Source organism: Talaromyces amestolkiae (assembly GCF_001896365.1).
Source record: "Talaromyces amestolkiae strain CIB chromosome Unknown scaffold1.1, whole genome shotgun sequence".
NCBI classification, from domain to species: Eukaryota; Fungi; Ascomycota; class Eurotiomycetes; order Eurotiales; family Trichocomaceae; genus Talaromyces; species Talaromyces amestolkiae.
In genome coordinates this window covers 1,079,363-1,097,083 of record NW_024468037.1, presented here as the reverse complement: position 1 = coordinate 1,097,083, position 17,721 = coordinate 1,079,363, and the positions used below count along the sequence as shown (strand labels likewise).

Sequence of the window (17,721 nt, the reverse complement as noted above, 5' to 3'; positions counted from 1 at the left end):
AGGACGTCTACACTTCTACCAGTCTAAGAGTTCGATCATGATCTAATGCGTCATTATCCAGGAGTAAGGATGGGCCCTGGCCGAAGATCAATAAGGAATCTATTTCTAGATTCGGAGATTTCAATGATTTCATATTCTTCAGGACCGAGGTGTGCAACATCAAAGCTCTATGATTTACCTCCATAAGAGTGCTAATTGTTTCAAACTCGGGATCTCCACGAGTGCGGTTGCTTGTATACGCGCCCATCAACACGGGTAATTTGCGCCGGCAGCATTTGAGACTGCAGCTTGACGTCGATTTCTTCAGCAGCCGCCTGCATGCCAAAGTTGATACATTATATGTTAATGAAATATGTCTCAGAAGATTTTTCGAGTTTCGTTGAGAAATTGGAGATGGTTTTTGATGTGGATGCAGAGGGAAAACTGTGCGAAGCATCCGTAGTTCTGTATGGCACGGTAACGGATATGGTAATACAGAATACTGTACGGGCGTTCTGGCGTGACCTGAAATTACAAATACGAATATGCGTGCCACCGCTAAGGATTGACTTGCATATAGTTTGGCCGAGTAACTTATTTTTACTTTACGCTACGATCATACTCTGTCATACGGAAAACATTTAGATGCAACTGCAGGCGATCGGTCCCCCACTGAGCAGCTCGCTCTGTACCGACGACGTACAGAGTTGACTAGTCTATGCTACATACATACTACGTAGTCATACGTTGTACATGACTGGAGTCAGGTAACATATGTTTCTCCGTATACGCACTAACCTATGCAGAGGACCCGTCTTGCCTCCTTCGCTTTTGCCCCCTCCACTTCTCGTCTATATCGTGAGATTTTGGACTAGTAACAGTAAAATACTGAAATAATACTGCTTTTCGTACTAAGCCCGAGCATAATCTGATCCCTCTTACCTCTTCGGGCTATTCGTCCTACTCTAAAGCCAAAAACTCTTTTCTCTTCCATTTTCCTATTTCTTCCTCGCTCTTCCAACTTCATTTATACTTCTTAACCTTCCTTTCTTACTAACTGCTTTCTTTTTTATTCACTATTCATGTGCTTCTGACGTCCTCTCTTTTCTTTTTATTATCCAGCTATATGACTTTACTTTCTTAATAACTAAACGCGCTTTCGCCCGCACCACGAAACCAAACAAAGTTCCCTATTTCGGCTAACTACTACGATCAACTAAACCAAACTCAACCAACGCTGCTATATCGGACAGTCTGTGCGATAAAATTTCGAATAAACACCCGAAAGAGCGAACTATCATCGTGTGTCAATCTATCATCTCGATCACCTGGAGTGGGCGGATGTCGCTTTTATAATTTCGTTCCAACAAATATATTACAAGAGGTTGTATCAACGTTACTTCAGACGTCTATTTACTGAGGTTATTTTCCTCATATCATAATAATGCCTACAGCTCTGCTGCCCGCCTCCGCAGCAGCGTTTGCCCCCCGTGGCAATCCGAATGTTGTGCTGGGTCGCAAAGTGGAACAATGGCTCACACTCACCCTCAAAAGGGTCAACCGTGTCAAGAGACCATTGAACAATCCGACACAACACACGCGATGCCTGACAGAAACTCTCTCCTCGCCAAATGCTATCTGGACTCTCTGCTCACTCATGTTCCCCAAGGCCCCTGATTCCGAACTCCAAAAGGACGAGAACCCGTTAGTCGAGGCCATGTTCAATTATCAGATGATTCATATCGAGGCTTACGTGGTGCATGTGGACATGGTGTCGCAAAACGAGGTGGCTTTCAAGTTGACTCCGGAAACAATCGAGTCCTTGGTCGACTTCCACAAGGATATCTTTTCCGTGGATACCGCCGCAAGTACCTGGGACTGGCCGGAAAAGGAAACTCAGCTCAAGAAACTGCAGGCCGAGTTCGTGCAGTCCGCCAACAAGTTCATCTACCGCACCAAGGTTCAGGCTCTGGAAGGAATGGAAGAGGATGGCGCTGGCGAGCTGCTGGGCGGCCGAAGCGAAGATGCAAAGACCGCCATCCTCAATCTTTTCGTCCCTCTACTTCCGCCTCCGCCTCCACGACTCCCCGATGTGGTCCGACCACCTCTGCTGCCCAGTTCTACTATTGCGGAGGATTGGTGGTCGAGTCCCGTCCAGCAACCCGTCATGCCGGTAGAAGCTTGGAAGGTCGTTCCTTCCAGTCCCAGTCCCGTGTCTTCTTGCGATGGCGCCCCGAATATGTGGACAACCATGTCGATGTCTATGGCCGAAGCTCAACTACCATCACCGGCACCTTCGTTCAGTCAGCCATACACCACAGCGCCATATGACGCTGTTCAGTACTATAGTGCCCCAGTCACTATGGCTGCTCTTGCTGCGCTGCCCCTCCCTAGCATGTTGATTCAACCATGCAGCACGGCGGCATCCATGAACGGTTTTGGTGGTGGCTTCGGCGGCTACCCGGAACGATATCAAGAATTCCCTGCCTTGTCTTACGGCACAACAATGTAAGCCACGACAGCAGAGCTCAACCTGACATCGACCGAAAGTCTGAGATTGGGGAGCCTCCCCCGACCGACACCAGAAAACAATGTTCCATGCAGGCATCAGCATTCAGAAGGCATAATGAAGGCGTTAGCGTTTGATACGATACCAACCACCAGCGGTGATACTCCCTCTTGTTCTATATTTTGTTGCATCAACGTCGCATGCTTTTGAGTCTTGATTTTTGATTTTCTGTGAGATTTTTCAGCAAGCGTTTGTTCTGTTTTTGTTTTTCATTTCTCATTGCATAAGAACCGGCGGGGCTATCTGAGATATACCAATTGTTTTACATTACCAACCCCATACACTCCCCAGGAGGAGATGTGATGCGGGATTGATTATTCATGTTCATGAAAGACCTTGTTAGCCTCGCGGCTGGATATGACTGCATGTTTATGTCTTTTGTTTCTACTGTTTGCGCTACTGTTTTCGCACGGCAAAGGCCTGGAGGGTTGGATGAGGAGGTCGGACACAATTCGTGCTGTGAACTGGTACCTATGTAATTGGCTTGGACCATTGCAACCAGTATCTCACCGGCTTTGCCATCTCTATCACCCAGCCATCTTGTCCGACACCAACCATTTTCATTCCAACATACTGTGTATGCGGGCTGGCAGACCTTTTTTATTAAAGAGATCTGGTGAAATGGGCGGATTCCGCAACAGTGCGGTTTTTCGAGATTGCTTCATCTGGTCATGACAATCCGGCCGCAATTACTGTTTTTGCCCTGAGGGAGGAAGAATTGGGCGTGGCCAAAGGAGGTAAATTGAAACTTCACAGTCCGTGACTGGAATGCTTCGATTATCCTCCTGGGTGACTCCACCATCCATGTCCATCCTTCCTCCCTCAGCAAGACAAACACTCTTTGTGATAGGGACATCCTCCTATCACTGTCTCCAGTGCTGGTTACTGGAGACTGACCTCGAGTTCAAGAAACCGAGTCAAAAAACGGATGCTGGAATATCAATATATAACTTGAGCTTTTTCTTTTACTATCAAATTTGGATCACTCACTCCTCACTTTTTCTCTTTCTTCTTTCCCGTTGAAGTATTTTCGTCTGATTAATGGTCGTTTGCTGCAGAGGCGGGATTTTCTTCTGTATGCTTCGATCGTGGAATACTGTATCTACTTGATTCAGACAGAAATTTAATTTGAGTAGAACAATCTCTATGCTTCATTTAGATGTATTGTAAAACCAGCCACGGTTTAGTATGAGGCCAGTAAACAGACCTACAACGCCGACGCCGATTGCACGGAAGAGTCGGAAATCAGCGGATGGTGAGTATGTCTGGAGGCGCAGTCAAATTATTGTCTGCCGATAATTCCGACTGGCAAATATGTCTTCTTCCCTCGATGCGATATAAGATATTGACTATTTGTAGTCGTGTGTGTTGTATCTGAAATCGTTGACTTAGCGTCGGATTGTTGATCGATGACGTCGTGGGGAACCGGCTCTTGACCAAGAATCTCCAGGGTTGCACAACATCTCTCACTGGCAACTATCTGTCCATTTATGATCTGTTACTTAGATGCTGTTCCTCTGTTGTTATTGCTATACCATTTGATTCATGCTGATTTGCTGTCCACTGCCAATCCTTGTCCATACTTGCGGTTCATAGATGAGGTGATAAGCTGATAAGGTGACTACCGTACCCCAGTCTTCTTCCTTGAGTACTTGAGTACTTGACACTGATAACTTACAACACAGATAGCAAGACTAAAAATGGCAGAGCTTCATGAAGCCCTGTCATATTTGAAGCCCATATTATGGGAAGAAGTCCCCGCATCCTCCTCCTCCACAAGCGACCTGCGGCAATACGTCCAAGAAATCCTCACCAAAGCACGACTCATCGCCGAAACAGTCCCAGAACAAACCCCGTCGAGCGCATCACTCGGCGATACCGGAACCGGTGCGGTATCAATTTCTGTCTCCCAATCGCAACTTGCATCATTGCGGAAAGAATGGGGGAAGCCGATTAAGATGAATAACGCCAAGGAGAATCCATTGAATATACCTATTTATAAATTGTCTGGCAAAGATGGCAAGGGTGCATGGTTCGCTCGTCGGAGTGTGCACAAGGGTCTACCATTTAGTAGATGGAAGTCGAAGATGCAGGTTGAAATGGACGAGACTCTCAAAGCTCGTCAAGAGGAGTTGAAACAAGGTCGGATACCGGCAACGAGTATACGAGGTATTGGTGGGGATAGGAGGTTAGAAAACGTCGAAATCAAAGAATCAGAGACAGAAAAGGCATTGGGTAAAGTCGAGGTTTATGAGTTGTCGGCTCAATTTCCTGGTCCGACTACTCCGCGTGATTTTGTCACTTTGATGATCACGTCGGATGCGATGTTGAGTGATGGAGCCGATAGTGATCTTGTTCTACCACCCACGTATATGATTGTTTCCAAGCCCTGTCAACATCCAGACGCTCCGGAGCGTGATGACTATATTCGCGGACAATACGAATCTGTCGAGTTGATCAGAGAATTACCAATCGAAAAGACCACAGCAAGAGAGGCGCACACTAAACGACCAGCCAGCACTCGTAGCGCAACCACCTACGACAGCCCCTCTTTACATCCGAATAGCGTGCTCGATGGCGAGAGCTCTAAGTCTACAGGAAGACCCAGAGGTCAAACCGAACCTCCTGTACCGGTTGACCTGGACGGAAGTTCCGGCAATGAAGCTGTGGAACCTAATCCAGTGGAATGGATCATGATCACTCGAAGTGACCCAGGTGGCAGTGTACCCAGATGGATGGTCGAGCGCGGAACTCCAAAGAGTATTACCGGTGACGCGGTCAAGTTCTTGAACTGGGCGTCCGAGCCTGATCAAATCGGAGAAGGGGAGGACACTGCTGATATCGGCGAAGTGACCGAGAGCGTGGAAGCGGGACGACGACATAGCGCTGACGGAATCGATGAAGTGCGATCGTCCAGCAAACACGGGACAACTGTTTCAGATCAAGAACCCGATGCTAAGGGGACCGGAGACAAGGGAATTGATCAATTGGATCAGTCAGCGCAAAGAGGGAGATATGATGGCGATGACGAAGAGCAACGAACAGATAGTAACCTGCTGTCAAGTGTTGCTAAGGTGGTGCAAGGTTATACCCCGAAGGCGGTGCTTAACTATATACCTGCCAGTTTGAGTCCGTCTCCTGGAGAAGGCAAAGCTGGTCGGACTGTTGCTATGAGAGATGCCAAAGCCGGAAGGAGTGAAGAAGTTCTCAGCGATGAACCCGGGAAGGAGATGGGCGACACTGAGGTTGACGACGATACTTCTTCAATGGCTAGCGACGACAGCTTTGCAAGTGCTGGATCTCATATGTCACCCTCCGTAAGCAGAGACTTGAGACCTCCGATCTACATAGGTGAAAGCTCGAATACAAACATCTCACCTCAGTTCGCGAGTGGAGTGAGCTCCGAGGCTGCACTGATATCAACACCACAAAGTGATTCAGCCAAATCCAAACCATCTCAGAAAGAAAAAGAGCTCGCCAAACTAAACTCCCGCAAGCGAGAAGTGGAAGTCAAATTAGCAACCATCCAGTCCGAGATTCGAGAACTTGTCGGGCAAACGGGTAGTAAGTCTGTGAAGAGTGATGTCGACAGTACTCGTGGGAGTATGCTCAGTGTCGAATCGGACGCCAAAATTGAAGAAGAAAGTGGCAGTAGTACAACTGCAACTACTACCAAAGAAGCAGCGCAAAACCAGAAAAGAATCGACCACCTTGCACGCACAGAATCAAAATTGGTCTCGCGGCTCAACAAGATTGAAGCCCAACAACTCAAAGTAATTCGGAAACTAGAAGCAGATCAACGCAAAGCCGCAGACCGCGATGAGAAGATACGGTCAAAGTCTGAGGTTGATAGTTTGAAAAAGGAGGTTTCTAGTCTTCGTAAGGAAGTGCAGGAACTACGTGGTGAAAGAACCAAATGGCTTGATATTGTGGGGAGATTACAGAAGGAAAATACGGAGCTGATTGCGCAGATGGAGAAGAATAGTCAAGGTGCGAGTGGTACAAAGGATGCCGTGTAGTGACGAGGCTGTGTATAGTGTGACTAACGCAGGTTTCTGACATCGAGCGGCGCATTAGCGTTGTTGTATATGTTCATGATGTAAAGTACACAGTTACAGATTTGCGGTTTAATTGATCATGCATAGAGTATATTGTGTACTATTTTGGACGACAAAAATGACTGCTAGTATATGAACTGATTGACTTGTCCCCGTATGCATGAGATTCTGTACAAATCTAATAGCAGCTTGTATTGGCTAGACAAGTGTAAAGATCTACTTCCGCGGCACTTGTTGCTTTGAATGCCAGTGTCCTCACCACTATCCCGGTTTATTTGACGGGGAAAGTCGTTGGCTGCGCCGTTGTTCCCAGATAACAGTTTAGAGAACGCAGGGGTAGCGGCTTCAATGTTTGCCTTGGTTTGCGTCTGTTCGCGCGCTTGTTCGCGCGGCGAGTTCGACAGTATCCGTTCTCATCCCTTCACCATCATATAAAAGCCGGATTTTGCCATCATTTGTCGTTCGATGTAGTAAACCGACCGGATATCCTAATCTTGTACCTATTCCGCAAAGCAAGATTAGCACGATGAACAAATTTTATTGCAAGAGATGTCAAAAGACCGTACCTCTGGCGGATTCCCTGCCCCCCTAATCATCTTCTCGATCATCATCGTGCGCACTTTCTCCTTGGACTCGCCCATTCCAATCGCCATATATCCTAGAAGAGGCGGATGACCAATGTATGAAGCGTAGCTGTCGCGGACGATGTTGGAGGTCCACTCGTATTTGGTAGTGTCGGCGTGCCCAGTACCGACGTAGCGAGTTTGAAGTGCTTCGAGGTTTTGGAGGGTGCGTAGTTTGTCTGCCATGTTGATTTATTCTGTTTCAGGATGGACGTTGTTAAGGAAATGACAGAACTGTAGGGGAAGAGCTGGGAAAGAAGGAAGTCTTTCTTGATGACCCACTTCAAATCGAACATATATGCGCTAGTACACAACAGGAATAGTCACTTAATTGTACCACCAAATCCTCAGCGACAGTGATATATCTTCACAGCTTGTATCTAACCCAGAATCTCGTCTGAATGATCGATATTTAACAGCCGTGGCGTGAGGATGTCCATGACTGACTGTATATTATCCTCAGCATCGTGATGGACAGGGAGCAAACAATCCCCCTCCCAACTCGGATTGCTGCACTTGTCCATGCACATTTTGACTCTTTACCCGCACGTTATAAGCCACGGACTCGTGACGATGGCTCTAGAGAATGGATTCCTATGAGTGGGTTCGTGATTTCTCAAGGTATGTCAAGATATCTGCCCAAGAAACTGCAATCTTTCATCAAGTTATGGAGATCTTGAGTTGCACCTTTTCAGGTACGCCAGCTACTAACTGAGTACAAGGACAGGATACTCCTTCGGAAACTTTGACTTGTGTTGCAATTGCGTATGTGGCCAGCGTCAATCTCAATCTTTTTTTTTTTCCATCGAGTATTGATTCATCTACAGAACCGGGGCAAGATGTCTCTCTGCATCTCAACTTCCTGAGTGCCGTGGCATGGTCCTTCATGATTGCCATGCCGAAGTGTTAGCTGTTCGGGCTCTGAACTATTGGCTCATTAATGAATGCTCCACAGTCATCCAGCGGGAACAGCAGTATCTGGAGTCAGGATCTAGTCAGATTAATGAAAAGACGCCCTTCGTTAGAAGACGAGTGACTACAGGATCACATGACATGAGAGCTCCCTTTGAAATACACCCCGATGTCAAAATCTACATGTACTCTACATGTGCTCCATGCGGTGATTGCAGCATGGAACTTTGCATGGCCGAGCAAGAGGATGCAACACCCTGGGCTGTCCTACCAGCAGCTGACGTGAAGGAAGACCAACAAAATCTTCTTGATGGCAGGGCTCATTTTTCAATTCTCGGTGTCGTTCGTCGGAAACCAGGTCGAGCAGATGCAGAACCTACCATCAGCAAATCATGTACGGATAAGTTAGCTCTTCGACAAGTGACCTCGATTCTTTCATATCCCGCCAGTGTCCTTATTGCGCCCACAAGGAGCGCTTATATCACTGCACTGGTGCTCCCAGAAGAGGAGATATCTCAGATTGGGTGCGAGAGGGCGTTTGGAGGCGGCCCGACAGGCCGGATGAGAGCGCTCGTCGGCCAGACTTTTTCGGCGCCGAACGTAGATGTTGAATATCACTTTCGGCCATTTGAAGTACTATCAGTCTCAATGGATGTTGTGAAACCCATGTGGTCATTTGGGAAATACAGATCAGACGTCGCAAGAAGGGCCGTTAAGCCCGGGAATATATCCGCTATATGGATCGCATCAGGCTCAACGCTCAATCCGTATCAAGTCAATGATATGTCACGCACTGAATACACACCACGGATAAACCCAGAGTCAACTGCGGTTGTTGAATGCATCATTGGCGGTGCGAAACAGGGCAGTAAGTTAAAATCAATATCTCTACGGGGAGCATCCGTTCTTTCTCGAGTCAAGATGTGGAGTTTAGTGCACGAAATCTGCACGGAATTAAGAGGCGAAGACTTGCGGTGGCAAGCTATTCTTGAGTCAGAGAACTATAGTGACTTCAAGAACAAAGGAATTGAGGGACTACCTTGGCTAATAGCTCGGTCATTGGCTGCAAAAGAGGCAAAGCATGTGCTCAAGCCATGGCTTCCTAATCGCGGAGACGAAAAATGGTGTAGAGAAGATATATTAGCCCTCGCACAAGAAAATAAAAAGAGAAAATATGAATAAATCAGAGATACCCCAGACAATCAAGCAATAATACGATGGGAATAGCCGATAGGAGGTCGCTGCCTCAGGCACCAAATATTTTTGCGGAGATCGTGACGGAGGTCCAGAAAATAATTCTCTTACTACAACCTTCGTCCTTACCCTGTCAAGCCATGCGCCAACCTTTCGTTTGATTTTTTTTTATCTGATTTATTAATGTTCGGCAGGTCGTCAAAATATGCAGTCTTCTCAATACGACCCTACATAGCACCACTACCCAAAAGGCAGCTTGTAGGGCTGTCGAGCCGGTACTCAAACTTTTCTTCTATCGCGGACAATGAAAGCTCCCCCAATCAGCCAGACGACGACCATAAAAGTCCATCCGCTGCCGATTACGAAGATGAAGATCCGCATATTGAGAGATATCGAAATCACAACTCCGTACGGACGCAGAAGCTCGATGTCGACGCGCTTGGAAAACCCGGCCAGATCCTTGTTGTTCCGCTGAGAAAACGGAGACGACGAACTATCGAGCAGCAAAATGATCAAAAGTCGGATGATTCCCCGAAGAAGGTCGTCTCGCCTGTCTCCGCGGAGTTGTTCGGTAGTATCAACAGAGGAAACGACAACAACGAGTACGCCGCTTACCTCGACGAAATTCGCGCATCGTATTCGCCGGGTGATACTGTTTCGAGAGAAGAATTCATTGAACTTCAAGCCAAGGTTGAAGAGGGATTTACGTTAAGCCAGCTATCAAAATATTATGATAGCTTCCCCCAACAATCTACACCATTACCGCCAAAAGAAGTCATAGACTTCAATCCAAACGACAATGAAGTGAACGATGACGACGAGCAGTGGCAGGCCACTGCGACTCGTGAGGCGTCAGAGGACAATGAATTATCGAGCGAAGAGGTCTCAGAATTTCAGAAAACCAAGAAGGCGAAAAAACTCAGAAAGGACATACTGACAGAGCGCATTATTCGAGACTGTTGGCAGCTTGAAGTACATGACGAGATAGGCAGTCTGAAAGTGAATATCCCGTCACAAGTCATATCTGTCATCTTATCATCGCAACAATATTCTTTGGAGGAGCTGGCGCATTCCCACAATACAAAGATAGAACCGTTCGTCTCGCTGAATTTTATACGTGTCTCCGGAAATCGCAGTGCCTGCGAATCGGTTCGGGAGATTGTCAAGGCATACGGTGCAAAAATTCACACGAAATCATTCGAGCAGCCCCTGTTGAATGATAAATCGTGGTTGATTGACGGCAAAGCGGCGAAGAGCGGGTTTTTGGACTCAATAGCACGGACTTTGGGCATATACATAAACGATCCGGGTCGAAGTTCAGTTGCCTCGGCGGCATATACTGCAAAACACGGGGCTTTTGTTCGAATGAAACGCGATCTGGAACTCGCAAACTATTCACAGTCTGCAAATGAGCAGATCTCTTTCTGTGCCGACGTGCCGTCCAGCGCCAGTGGTTTCATGGCCCCAATATCAAAGAAGCGTAGGGAAGCCATGGGCCTTTTAGAAAGAGGAAAGCCGTGGTCGAGGTGGGCTATACCGACATCACTTCAAGATTATAACGGGGAGTCATTGCCACCCTTATTTAGCCAACATAAACCTACTTTCTCGTCTGAGATACTTCAGGTACTGAGAGAAAAATCGAGGAAAAACGGCCAACACGGTCTCGAGGAGAAAATATCAGCAACTATCGGACAATGCCTCTTTCGAGCCTCCGATGTCATGGATAGTGTGACGAAAATAAACGCTACTCAGCTGGGAGAACATTCCTTCCCGCGTTTTTTCCACAAATGGCTTCATCCCAAGGGCGAGTCTCTGGTGAAAACCCGTCGAATATTTCCAGGCGATAGAACGCAGATTAGACTCCATCGATTCAGGATGACTCCGTGCGAGCCAAACGATAACAAACTACCTGTTCTCGAAGTCGAAATTTCTGTTCCCTGGATCACCGCCCCGGAAGCCAAGTTTCCATTCGCCGGGCCTGAACTCTTGAGTGTTAAAGCCATTGTGGAAGAAACTAGCATAGATTACCTTCTACCTGAGGTCAACTACGACATTCGTTTCACACGAACACTTACCCAAGAGATATACGGAGTGAACGGGACTGAGCAGCCCGAAGCCTTGCGAAACGCACTTCTATCTTCTTTGAACGAGGTGCTCAGCGATCCGAAGCAACCGTTTCCTCCCAGTTGTCAGGTGCCAGTTTCGGGCAAACTGTTGCGCGACATCCTGTCTGATCAGAACCTTTCCGAGAGTCCCAAAACCATTGAAGGAAATTATTGGTTTCCTGGCGTGCAGAAAGCCCTAGGAACCATGGTACGCACATACGAGTATTCCGGGGAGAGGCTCTGCTACAGTCCCAATTTCAAGCGGTCTTTAGACTCTAGAAGTGACCAGCTCAATCTTGAGATGTTTGTCAACGCCACGCCTTCGTACTATTCGCCTTCGTACTATACGCAATTGCAGGGGCGCAAGAATGTCGACGAAACACTTGATCCTGCAAGTGACTCTCTGGTGCAGGAATTTCGCGCGTTTTACATGACAGCTTGCAGGTTGGCGATAGAATTGACCCAACACAATTCGCGGAAAAGTCGTTTTGATAAGTACAAATTCTATTAAGCCTTTGGCTTTGGGCAGTGTATTATATTATAATATTGGGTTCTTCTGTATATAATTCATATTATAACCTTCATTGACATTTCATTCTTTCCGTGCGACTTTGTAGTTTGAGCCCACGGCTTCAATCTCTTCATCACTTCCAGTCTCCCTCTTCACACCTCTGGAACGACACTCACAGCCAGCTTCTCCAACATCATCATTCCCACTCTGAGCTCTCCTAAAACCCAGCCCAACATCACTATCATTCTGCTCCTCAACATCAACAACCCTATCTTCCAACATCATCCCAAAATCCTCCACACTAACAACCTTATCAAACAACCGCTGCTGACAGTCCATCATCTGATCCAGCCGATCCTCAACCTCGCCAAATCTACGCTGCACATCGAGCTGTTGTATCGCCTCCATGAATTGCGTGAATGTGGAGATGTGTTGCTGGAATTGTTTGAGGGTTTCTTGGTGGGCGTGCCGTTCTTGGAGGAGGCGTTGGTGCCAGTGTGCGGTGTCGAGGTTGTGCCGAGCTTCGAGGTTTTGGAGGCGTTGCACTAGGGCTTTGATTTGGTCGGTCGGTGATTGTTTTAGTGGTGGTGGTGCTGGTTTTTTGAAAGTTGGGTTTGGTTTTGTGATGCGCTGGCTTGCTGCATCCTCGTAGCATTGTGCGTATAAATGGTAGCTGGCCTGATGCCCACAGTCGCAGTAAACGCCTGTTACAGTCTGCTTTTGTCGGTAGGACTCGCAGCTACATCGTTGATCTGTCAATGATTGATGGAGCTTTATGAACATACATCTTCCTGTTGGTAGGCCGTCTTTGGTAAGTAGTAGAGGAACCGACAATACTTTTAGTTCTTCATCTTGTAGTGGCTGTTTCGTTTCTGTTGAAACACATGTTGCTGACGCCATTGATATGCTCTCTCGCAGACTGATGTGTACAAGCCCTAATCATTGTTGTTTCCGCTTATGGAAAGTACTGGAATTGCCGGTTTGGGTAATGTGGCATCTCAATCTAGAATGATAGATAGGCTTTGAGGTGTCAAGCTATGTGGATATTGGCTCGATATTTATAGGACCCAGCGAGCTGGAATTTAAAGTTGGTTTCAATGACTGGTGTTGACAGAGGGTGGGATGGCATGTCGGCGCTTTTATTCTTGCGTGGGATAGACTTCGACTGTACACCATCCGGGGAGGTATACCAGTTTGAACCCCCAGTCTGACTTCGATCTACGTCAACGGATTTTATCCCGCGTGGATACACTAAGGGTATCACAGAAAAATGTTAAACACGGAGTATTGTGGCTTGAGACCATCCAAGAGCAGATAAGGGGGTTGTGATACATGAATCGAAAAGCCCTCAAGCTCATCCTGAACAGTGCAAGCATCGCCGCAACCTGTCAATTAGAGGACTCTTATTAACCTCGTCCGGACGTTCGGAAAGATACATAATATGTAGAACTCGTCTAGATCGTACTAGACTAACGTATACGAGGCGGTAGACTCGTCAATTTCCCCGAACTCCCCCACGGATGTGAAAGAACGATCTCCGCATCCCCCACACCATATATTCGCGGCAGCAAAAGAAATAAACATGATACGTAATACGCTATAGATCATCAAGTACGTAGATTATGAAATCTCTAGGAGACAAAGCGCCAAAAAAAAAAAGAAAGTGCCCAGGGCTATTTCCGACCCTCAACCATAATGATGTGATATCCAAACCCGGTCTTGACTTCAGCATATTTTGGATTTGCCGTTGTGCTAGGCTCCAGGTCGTATGCCACTTTCTCAAAATCGCCGTGTAGACTTCCGCGTACTTTCCAGCCTAGAGAGCCACCTGTAAGACAACCCCCAATGAAGGATTGGAGATTAGCCAGCGGTTTTTGAAGGATCGATTACTTGTGGTTGGGAATGACAGACCTTGCCGGGCTTTGTCCTCTGAGAATTCTCGGGCGACCTCGTCGAATTTGGCGCCGTTGCGAAGTTTTTCTAGGGCTTCCTCTTTCTTGGAGTGTTTCTCACACTAAATCAAACAGTCGGATGCCACTGATTAGTTGCAAGACCACTTTACATCATGTTCATTATTTGATATCAATGGAGGCGTGGGGGGGCGTGAAAGCCACAGCCCACTTCCCAAGATGATATGCAACAAAACTGAAATGATAAAAGGGCCACGAATAGAGAAAGGTATAAATACCAAGATGTGTCGAACATTGATTGAGTTGGCAGCCTTCAAGCCCTTGCCTTTGCCCTTATCGTCGCCATCTGTGGTGTCTTTTGACTCTTTTCCCTTGCTTTTGCCCCCTTTGGTATCTTTCTTGGGGCCCATGGAGTCGAATTGTTCCGAGATTATTGTGTGTCTTATCTGTACCTGATGAGAGACAGAATGAAGATAAAGTGGTCTGAAATGAACGTGATATGAAGTACTTTGCACACCCATCGAAGGAAGGAACGGAAATTGTATGGAAGCAAATTGTGGGGTTCTGTTTCTGCCTTAGGCAGCACTTATCATCATTTGACCTGCTTGTTTTAAGAGCCCATCTTTCATCTGCAACTAGATACATAGACATTAGTTGCTAATTCGACATAAACACCGGAAACAAATGTCTGTTCTTGATACAGCACGTATCATTAGCCTACCTGGAAATGCATACTACATACCCAACTTTATCACAGTCGAAGAAGAGGAGCGGATTTTGCACAAGGTAATCATCAGACCTGATACTGGAGTGTATTTGGTCCACTAATAGGATCCAAGCTAACAAGTTTAGATAAACTCGGTCCCCATCCCAAGATGGACCCAACTCTCTCATCGACGACTTCAAACTTGGCCAGCTGCGCTGACCAAGTCAGATACTCTCCTAGCAGCGCCTTTACCTGACTGGCTACACGATCCTATCATCAATCCTAAGTTTGAAGAGCTTGGCTGTTTTTCAGATGCACCTCACAAAGCTCCGAATCATGTACTAATCAACGAATATTGTCCGGGCCAAGGGATCATGCCGCATGAAGACGGGCCGGCATACTTCCCACTGGTGGCGACGGTTAGTCTGGCGGCTCCCATAGTACTGGATCTTTACGAGAAGAAAGTAGAGACAGACATGGTTGGTGCAGATGAAGGAAATATAGGACCTAAATATCGGATTTTGCAAGAACCGCGGAGTTTGTTGATCACGACGGACAGTCTTTATATTCAGTACCTGCACGGCATTGCAAACACTCAGAGGGATGAGAATCTGAAGCCAGATTCCATATGCAACTGGAGCATACTTGGAGACCAGCAGGCATACATGACTGGAGCTTACGAGAGGCAGACCAGAGTCAGTCTCACCTACCGCGATGTGCCTAAAGTCGCGAAATTAGGGAACTCGATCAAATTTCTGAATCGGAAATGATGATGATACCCTTATGGAACGATGTCTTGTTCTAGTTTCATTTCAGAATACGCCGGGTATTATCTTCCACTTCCCACGAACACTATGTTCACCGAACTTCGCTCTGTACCATTTCTCCGTATTGTACGCTGTGGCGCTTAGATTTACTGCGACAAACAACAAGCCACACAGTACAGACTTATTGATAAGTTCCCCGCGCGGTGCTGCGAGAAGAGCAAGAGAGAGATATATGGCGCATTCTGCTGTGTAGTGAGGGCAGAGAACCCATTGAAACAATGGATGTTTTGGGACGGTGTAGTCTTTCAGCGACGAGAGATAATGATGGCAGTCATGCTGGATGCCAGACGCCATCAGGAAGATCGGAAGGCACAACAGCGTCCTTAGCGAGGGAACTTGAGAAAGTCGCAGATCTTGAATAGTGAGCGTGGTGGAGAGTACAGATCCTACAGTGTATTCAGTATGCATATCAGTACCAATCATCCAAGCAATACGCACCCGACCCTTCCACCCACACAGCTGTAGTGATACCGGTGTAAAAGCATAGACCCAATAGCCAATGCACAACCCACATCCGAGACGAAGAAGGTTTCGCAAGCGCAAAGCTCTCATACAATCTCCTACCGCCTTGAATGAGCATCAAGATTGTACACAGAATGGCCTGGTGTATGGTCATTGAATTTTGCAGATGGTCGTCGCTCATGTTGGACACCACAAACTGAAACGCTGGGCCTTTGGTAAGAAGCTGAGTGATCCAGAATGCGGAGGACAGGAAAGACAGGACGTAGTAATGCGTGAAGTATTGGTGTGGTACCTGCCACGTTGCCAGTGCGTCCATTACTTGCGAAACGAATCCGGCATTGTGTAACGGGGATGATGAGGAGGATGGGTTGTTACTGTTTTTCGGGTCGGTCGAATTCGCATTGTTTCGATCGCTCGTGCGAGCACCGTAATTGACGAATCGGTGATTGAAAAATGGCACAGAGAAGAATGTAAATGTCTACTGAACGGCCAAAAATCAATATTCTGCAAGGTAGCGGAACCGAATGGAGTGTTTTATGGGATTCTGCGCACCGTACATGCGGCGAAGATAAAACATAGACGAATCAGATCCACAACGTCCATTCCCCAGAATAACCTCTGGACAATTGAGGTGTCGCTTGACGGCATGTCGGCTCTGGGACGCGCATATGTCTTCTCCGTCTTATATGAAGTAGTAGTTGATGGTGGTATGTGAACGGAAGCGGCTTGAAGGAGATTCAATGACAAAGATAGTAGCACTGTGTCCGTATTGCAAAGTGGTAATTACACAGGATGTACGATGATGGTTGGTTTACCATTAGTTTTCCCAGAGAGCGGCTGCTCAAAGAACTAGTGCACCGTATTTGAGTCGTAACGTATATTTGACAGCCGCAGCGGATTCTGAGCTGAGATTAGCCGCCACCGGCAGCTTGGCTCCGCGATGATTGATTGGTTGTCTTCCTCACAATACACAGAAGTGAATTCTTGATTTTGACAAAGACTTTGACACATACCACGTCACGCGCGTTTCGATTCTATTGTTGGGGTTTTTTTGGTATTACCGACATAATTATTGGCATAGCTTGAGCGATAGCTGGATCGCCAGCTATGCAGCGCTCTCTAGCGGTCACATTGGGCGTGCCAGGTGGAGGTTGGCAAGTTGCAGGACGAAAGCGGCAGCAGGGATCGACAGAGAACCACAAATGGCTGCGACTCTTGCGAGCCTTAGGCTGTCTGCCTGACTGCAGAGCGGTGAGGCCACCCCCTATCATCATGCAAGTACGTACTATGAAGGAGGGCAGCGACGCAGAGACTTCATCCTTGAATAACTATTAAGCTATGTCATTCAGCTTGCAACGATAACTAAATTAGTTGACCCGACAATCTTAATCAGGAGACGATCGAAAACTTTGCGAGGCGCGACTGTGTGTTTAGCTCAACTCGATCCAGACTACGTAGTATAGCGAAACTAAGGTCGTATTGGCCACTTCTCAGGCACCGGTGGCGGCACACTCTGTAACCAAGGAGAATATACTTCGTTGGTGTTGTTCTTGGATAGCATCGTTCAGTGTGGAATGTGCTATAATGCTGATTTTTCATGAGAAGCTGAGAACAATCCTAAGAAGAATTCGTTCGTCCAGAGGAGAGAAGACACGACACGTTATCAACAGCAGAGAGATCAGCCAATCCCGCGCTCCAGAAGGCTGGCCAGTCAGCGTTCAGCTTGGCTCTGCCAGCCCCATCGTCGCTGCCACTAAACCCGAAATAGCTGATGCGCTTGCTGCTGGTTCGCTCTTTCCCAGCTTCAACCACCCACCCTTGCCCAAATGCGATCTTGGACTCCACCAACTCACGTTTCTCTCTTT

The 17,721-nt window shown here is 47.2% G+C and overlaps 5 protein-coding genes across 5 annotated transcripts; 3 read left to right on the top strand and 2 right to left on the bottom strand.

Moving 5' to 3' along the window:
- Window positions 1-1,423: 1,423 nt before the first annotated feature.
- Window positions 1,424-2,491, top strand: BHQ10_000364 (uncharacterized protein; the record flags this gene model as incomplete). Its single annotated transcript, XM_040875918.1, has 1 exon — window positions 1,424-2,491. The coding sequence occupies one exon, from the start codon at window positions 1,424-1,426 to the stop codon at window positions 2,489-2,491; it is 1,068 nt and encodes a 355-aa protein (XP_040728869.1).
- Window positions 2,492-4,248: 1,757 nt separating this feature from the next.
- On the top strand, window positions 4,249-6,567 carry BHQ10_000363 (uncharacterized protein; the record flags this gene model as incomplete). Its single annotated transcript, XM_040875907.1, has 1 exon — window positions 4,249-6,567. One exon carries the CDS (start codon window positions 4,249-4,251, stop codon window positions 6,565-6,567), a length of 2,319 nt encoding a protein of 772 aa, XP_040728868.1.
- A 527-nt stretch (window positions 6,568-7,094) lies between these two features.
- BHQ10_000362 (uncharacterized protein) lies at window positions 7,095-7,415 on the bottom strand (the record flags this gene model as incomplete). The annotated part of the gene is made up of 2 exons (XM_040875896.1): window positions 7,095-7,106; window positions 7,173-7,415. 2 exons carry the CDS (start codon window positions 7,413-7,415, stop codon window positions 7,095-7,097), a joined length of 255 nt encoding a protein of 84 aa, XP_040728867.1.
- A 957-nt stretch (window positions 7,416-8,372) lies between these two features.
- BHQ10_000361 (uncharacterized protein) lies at window positions 8,373-12,500 on the top strand (the record flags this gene model as incomplete). The annotated part of the gene is made up of 3 exons (XM_040875885.1): window positions 8,373-9,009; window positions 9,571-11,884; window positions 12,095-12,500. 3 exons carry the CDS (start codon window positions 8,373-8,375, stop codon window positions 12,498-12,500), a joined length of 3,357 nt encoding a protein of 1,118 aa, XP_040728866.1.
- Window positions 12,501-13,624: 1,124 nt separating this feature from the next.
- On the bottom strand, window positions 13,625-14,271 carry BHQ10_000360 (uncharacterized protein; the record flags this gene model as incomplete). Its single annotated transcript, XM_040875874.1, has 3 exons — window positions 13,625-13,779; window positions 13,863-13,965; window positions 14,140-14,271. 3 exons carry the CDS (start codon window positions 14,269-14,271, stop codon window positions 13,625-13,627), a joined length of 390 nt encoding a protein of 129 aa, XP_040728865.1.
- Between the last annotated feature and the right edge of the window lie 3,450 nt (window positions 14,272-17,721).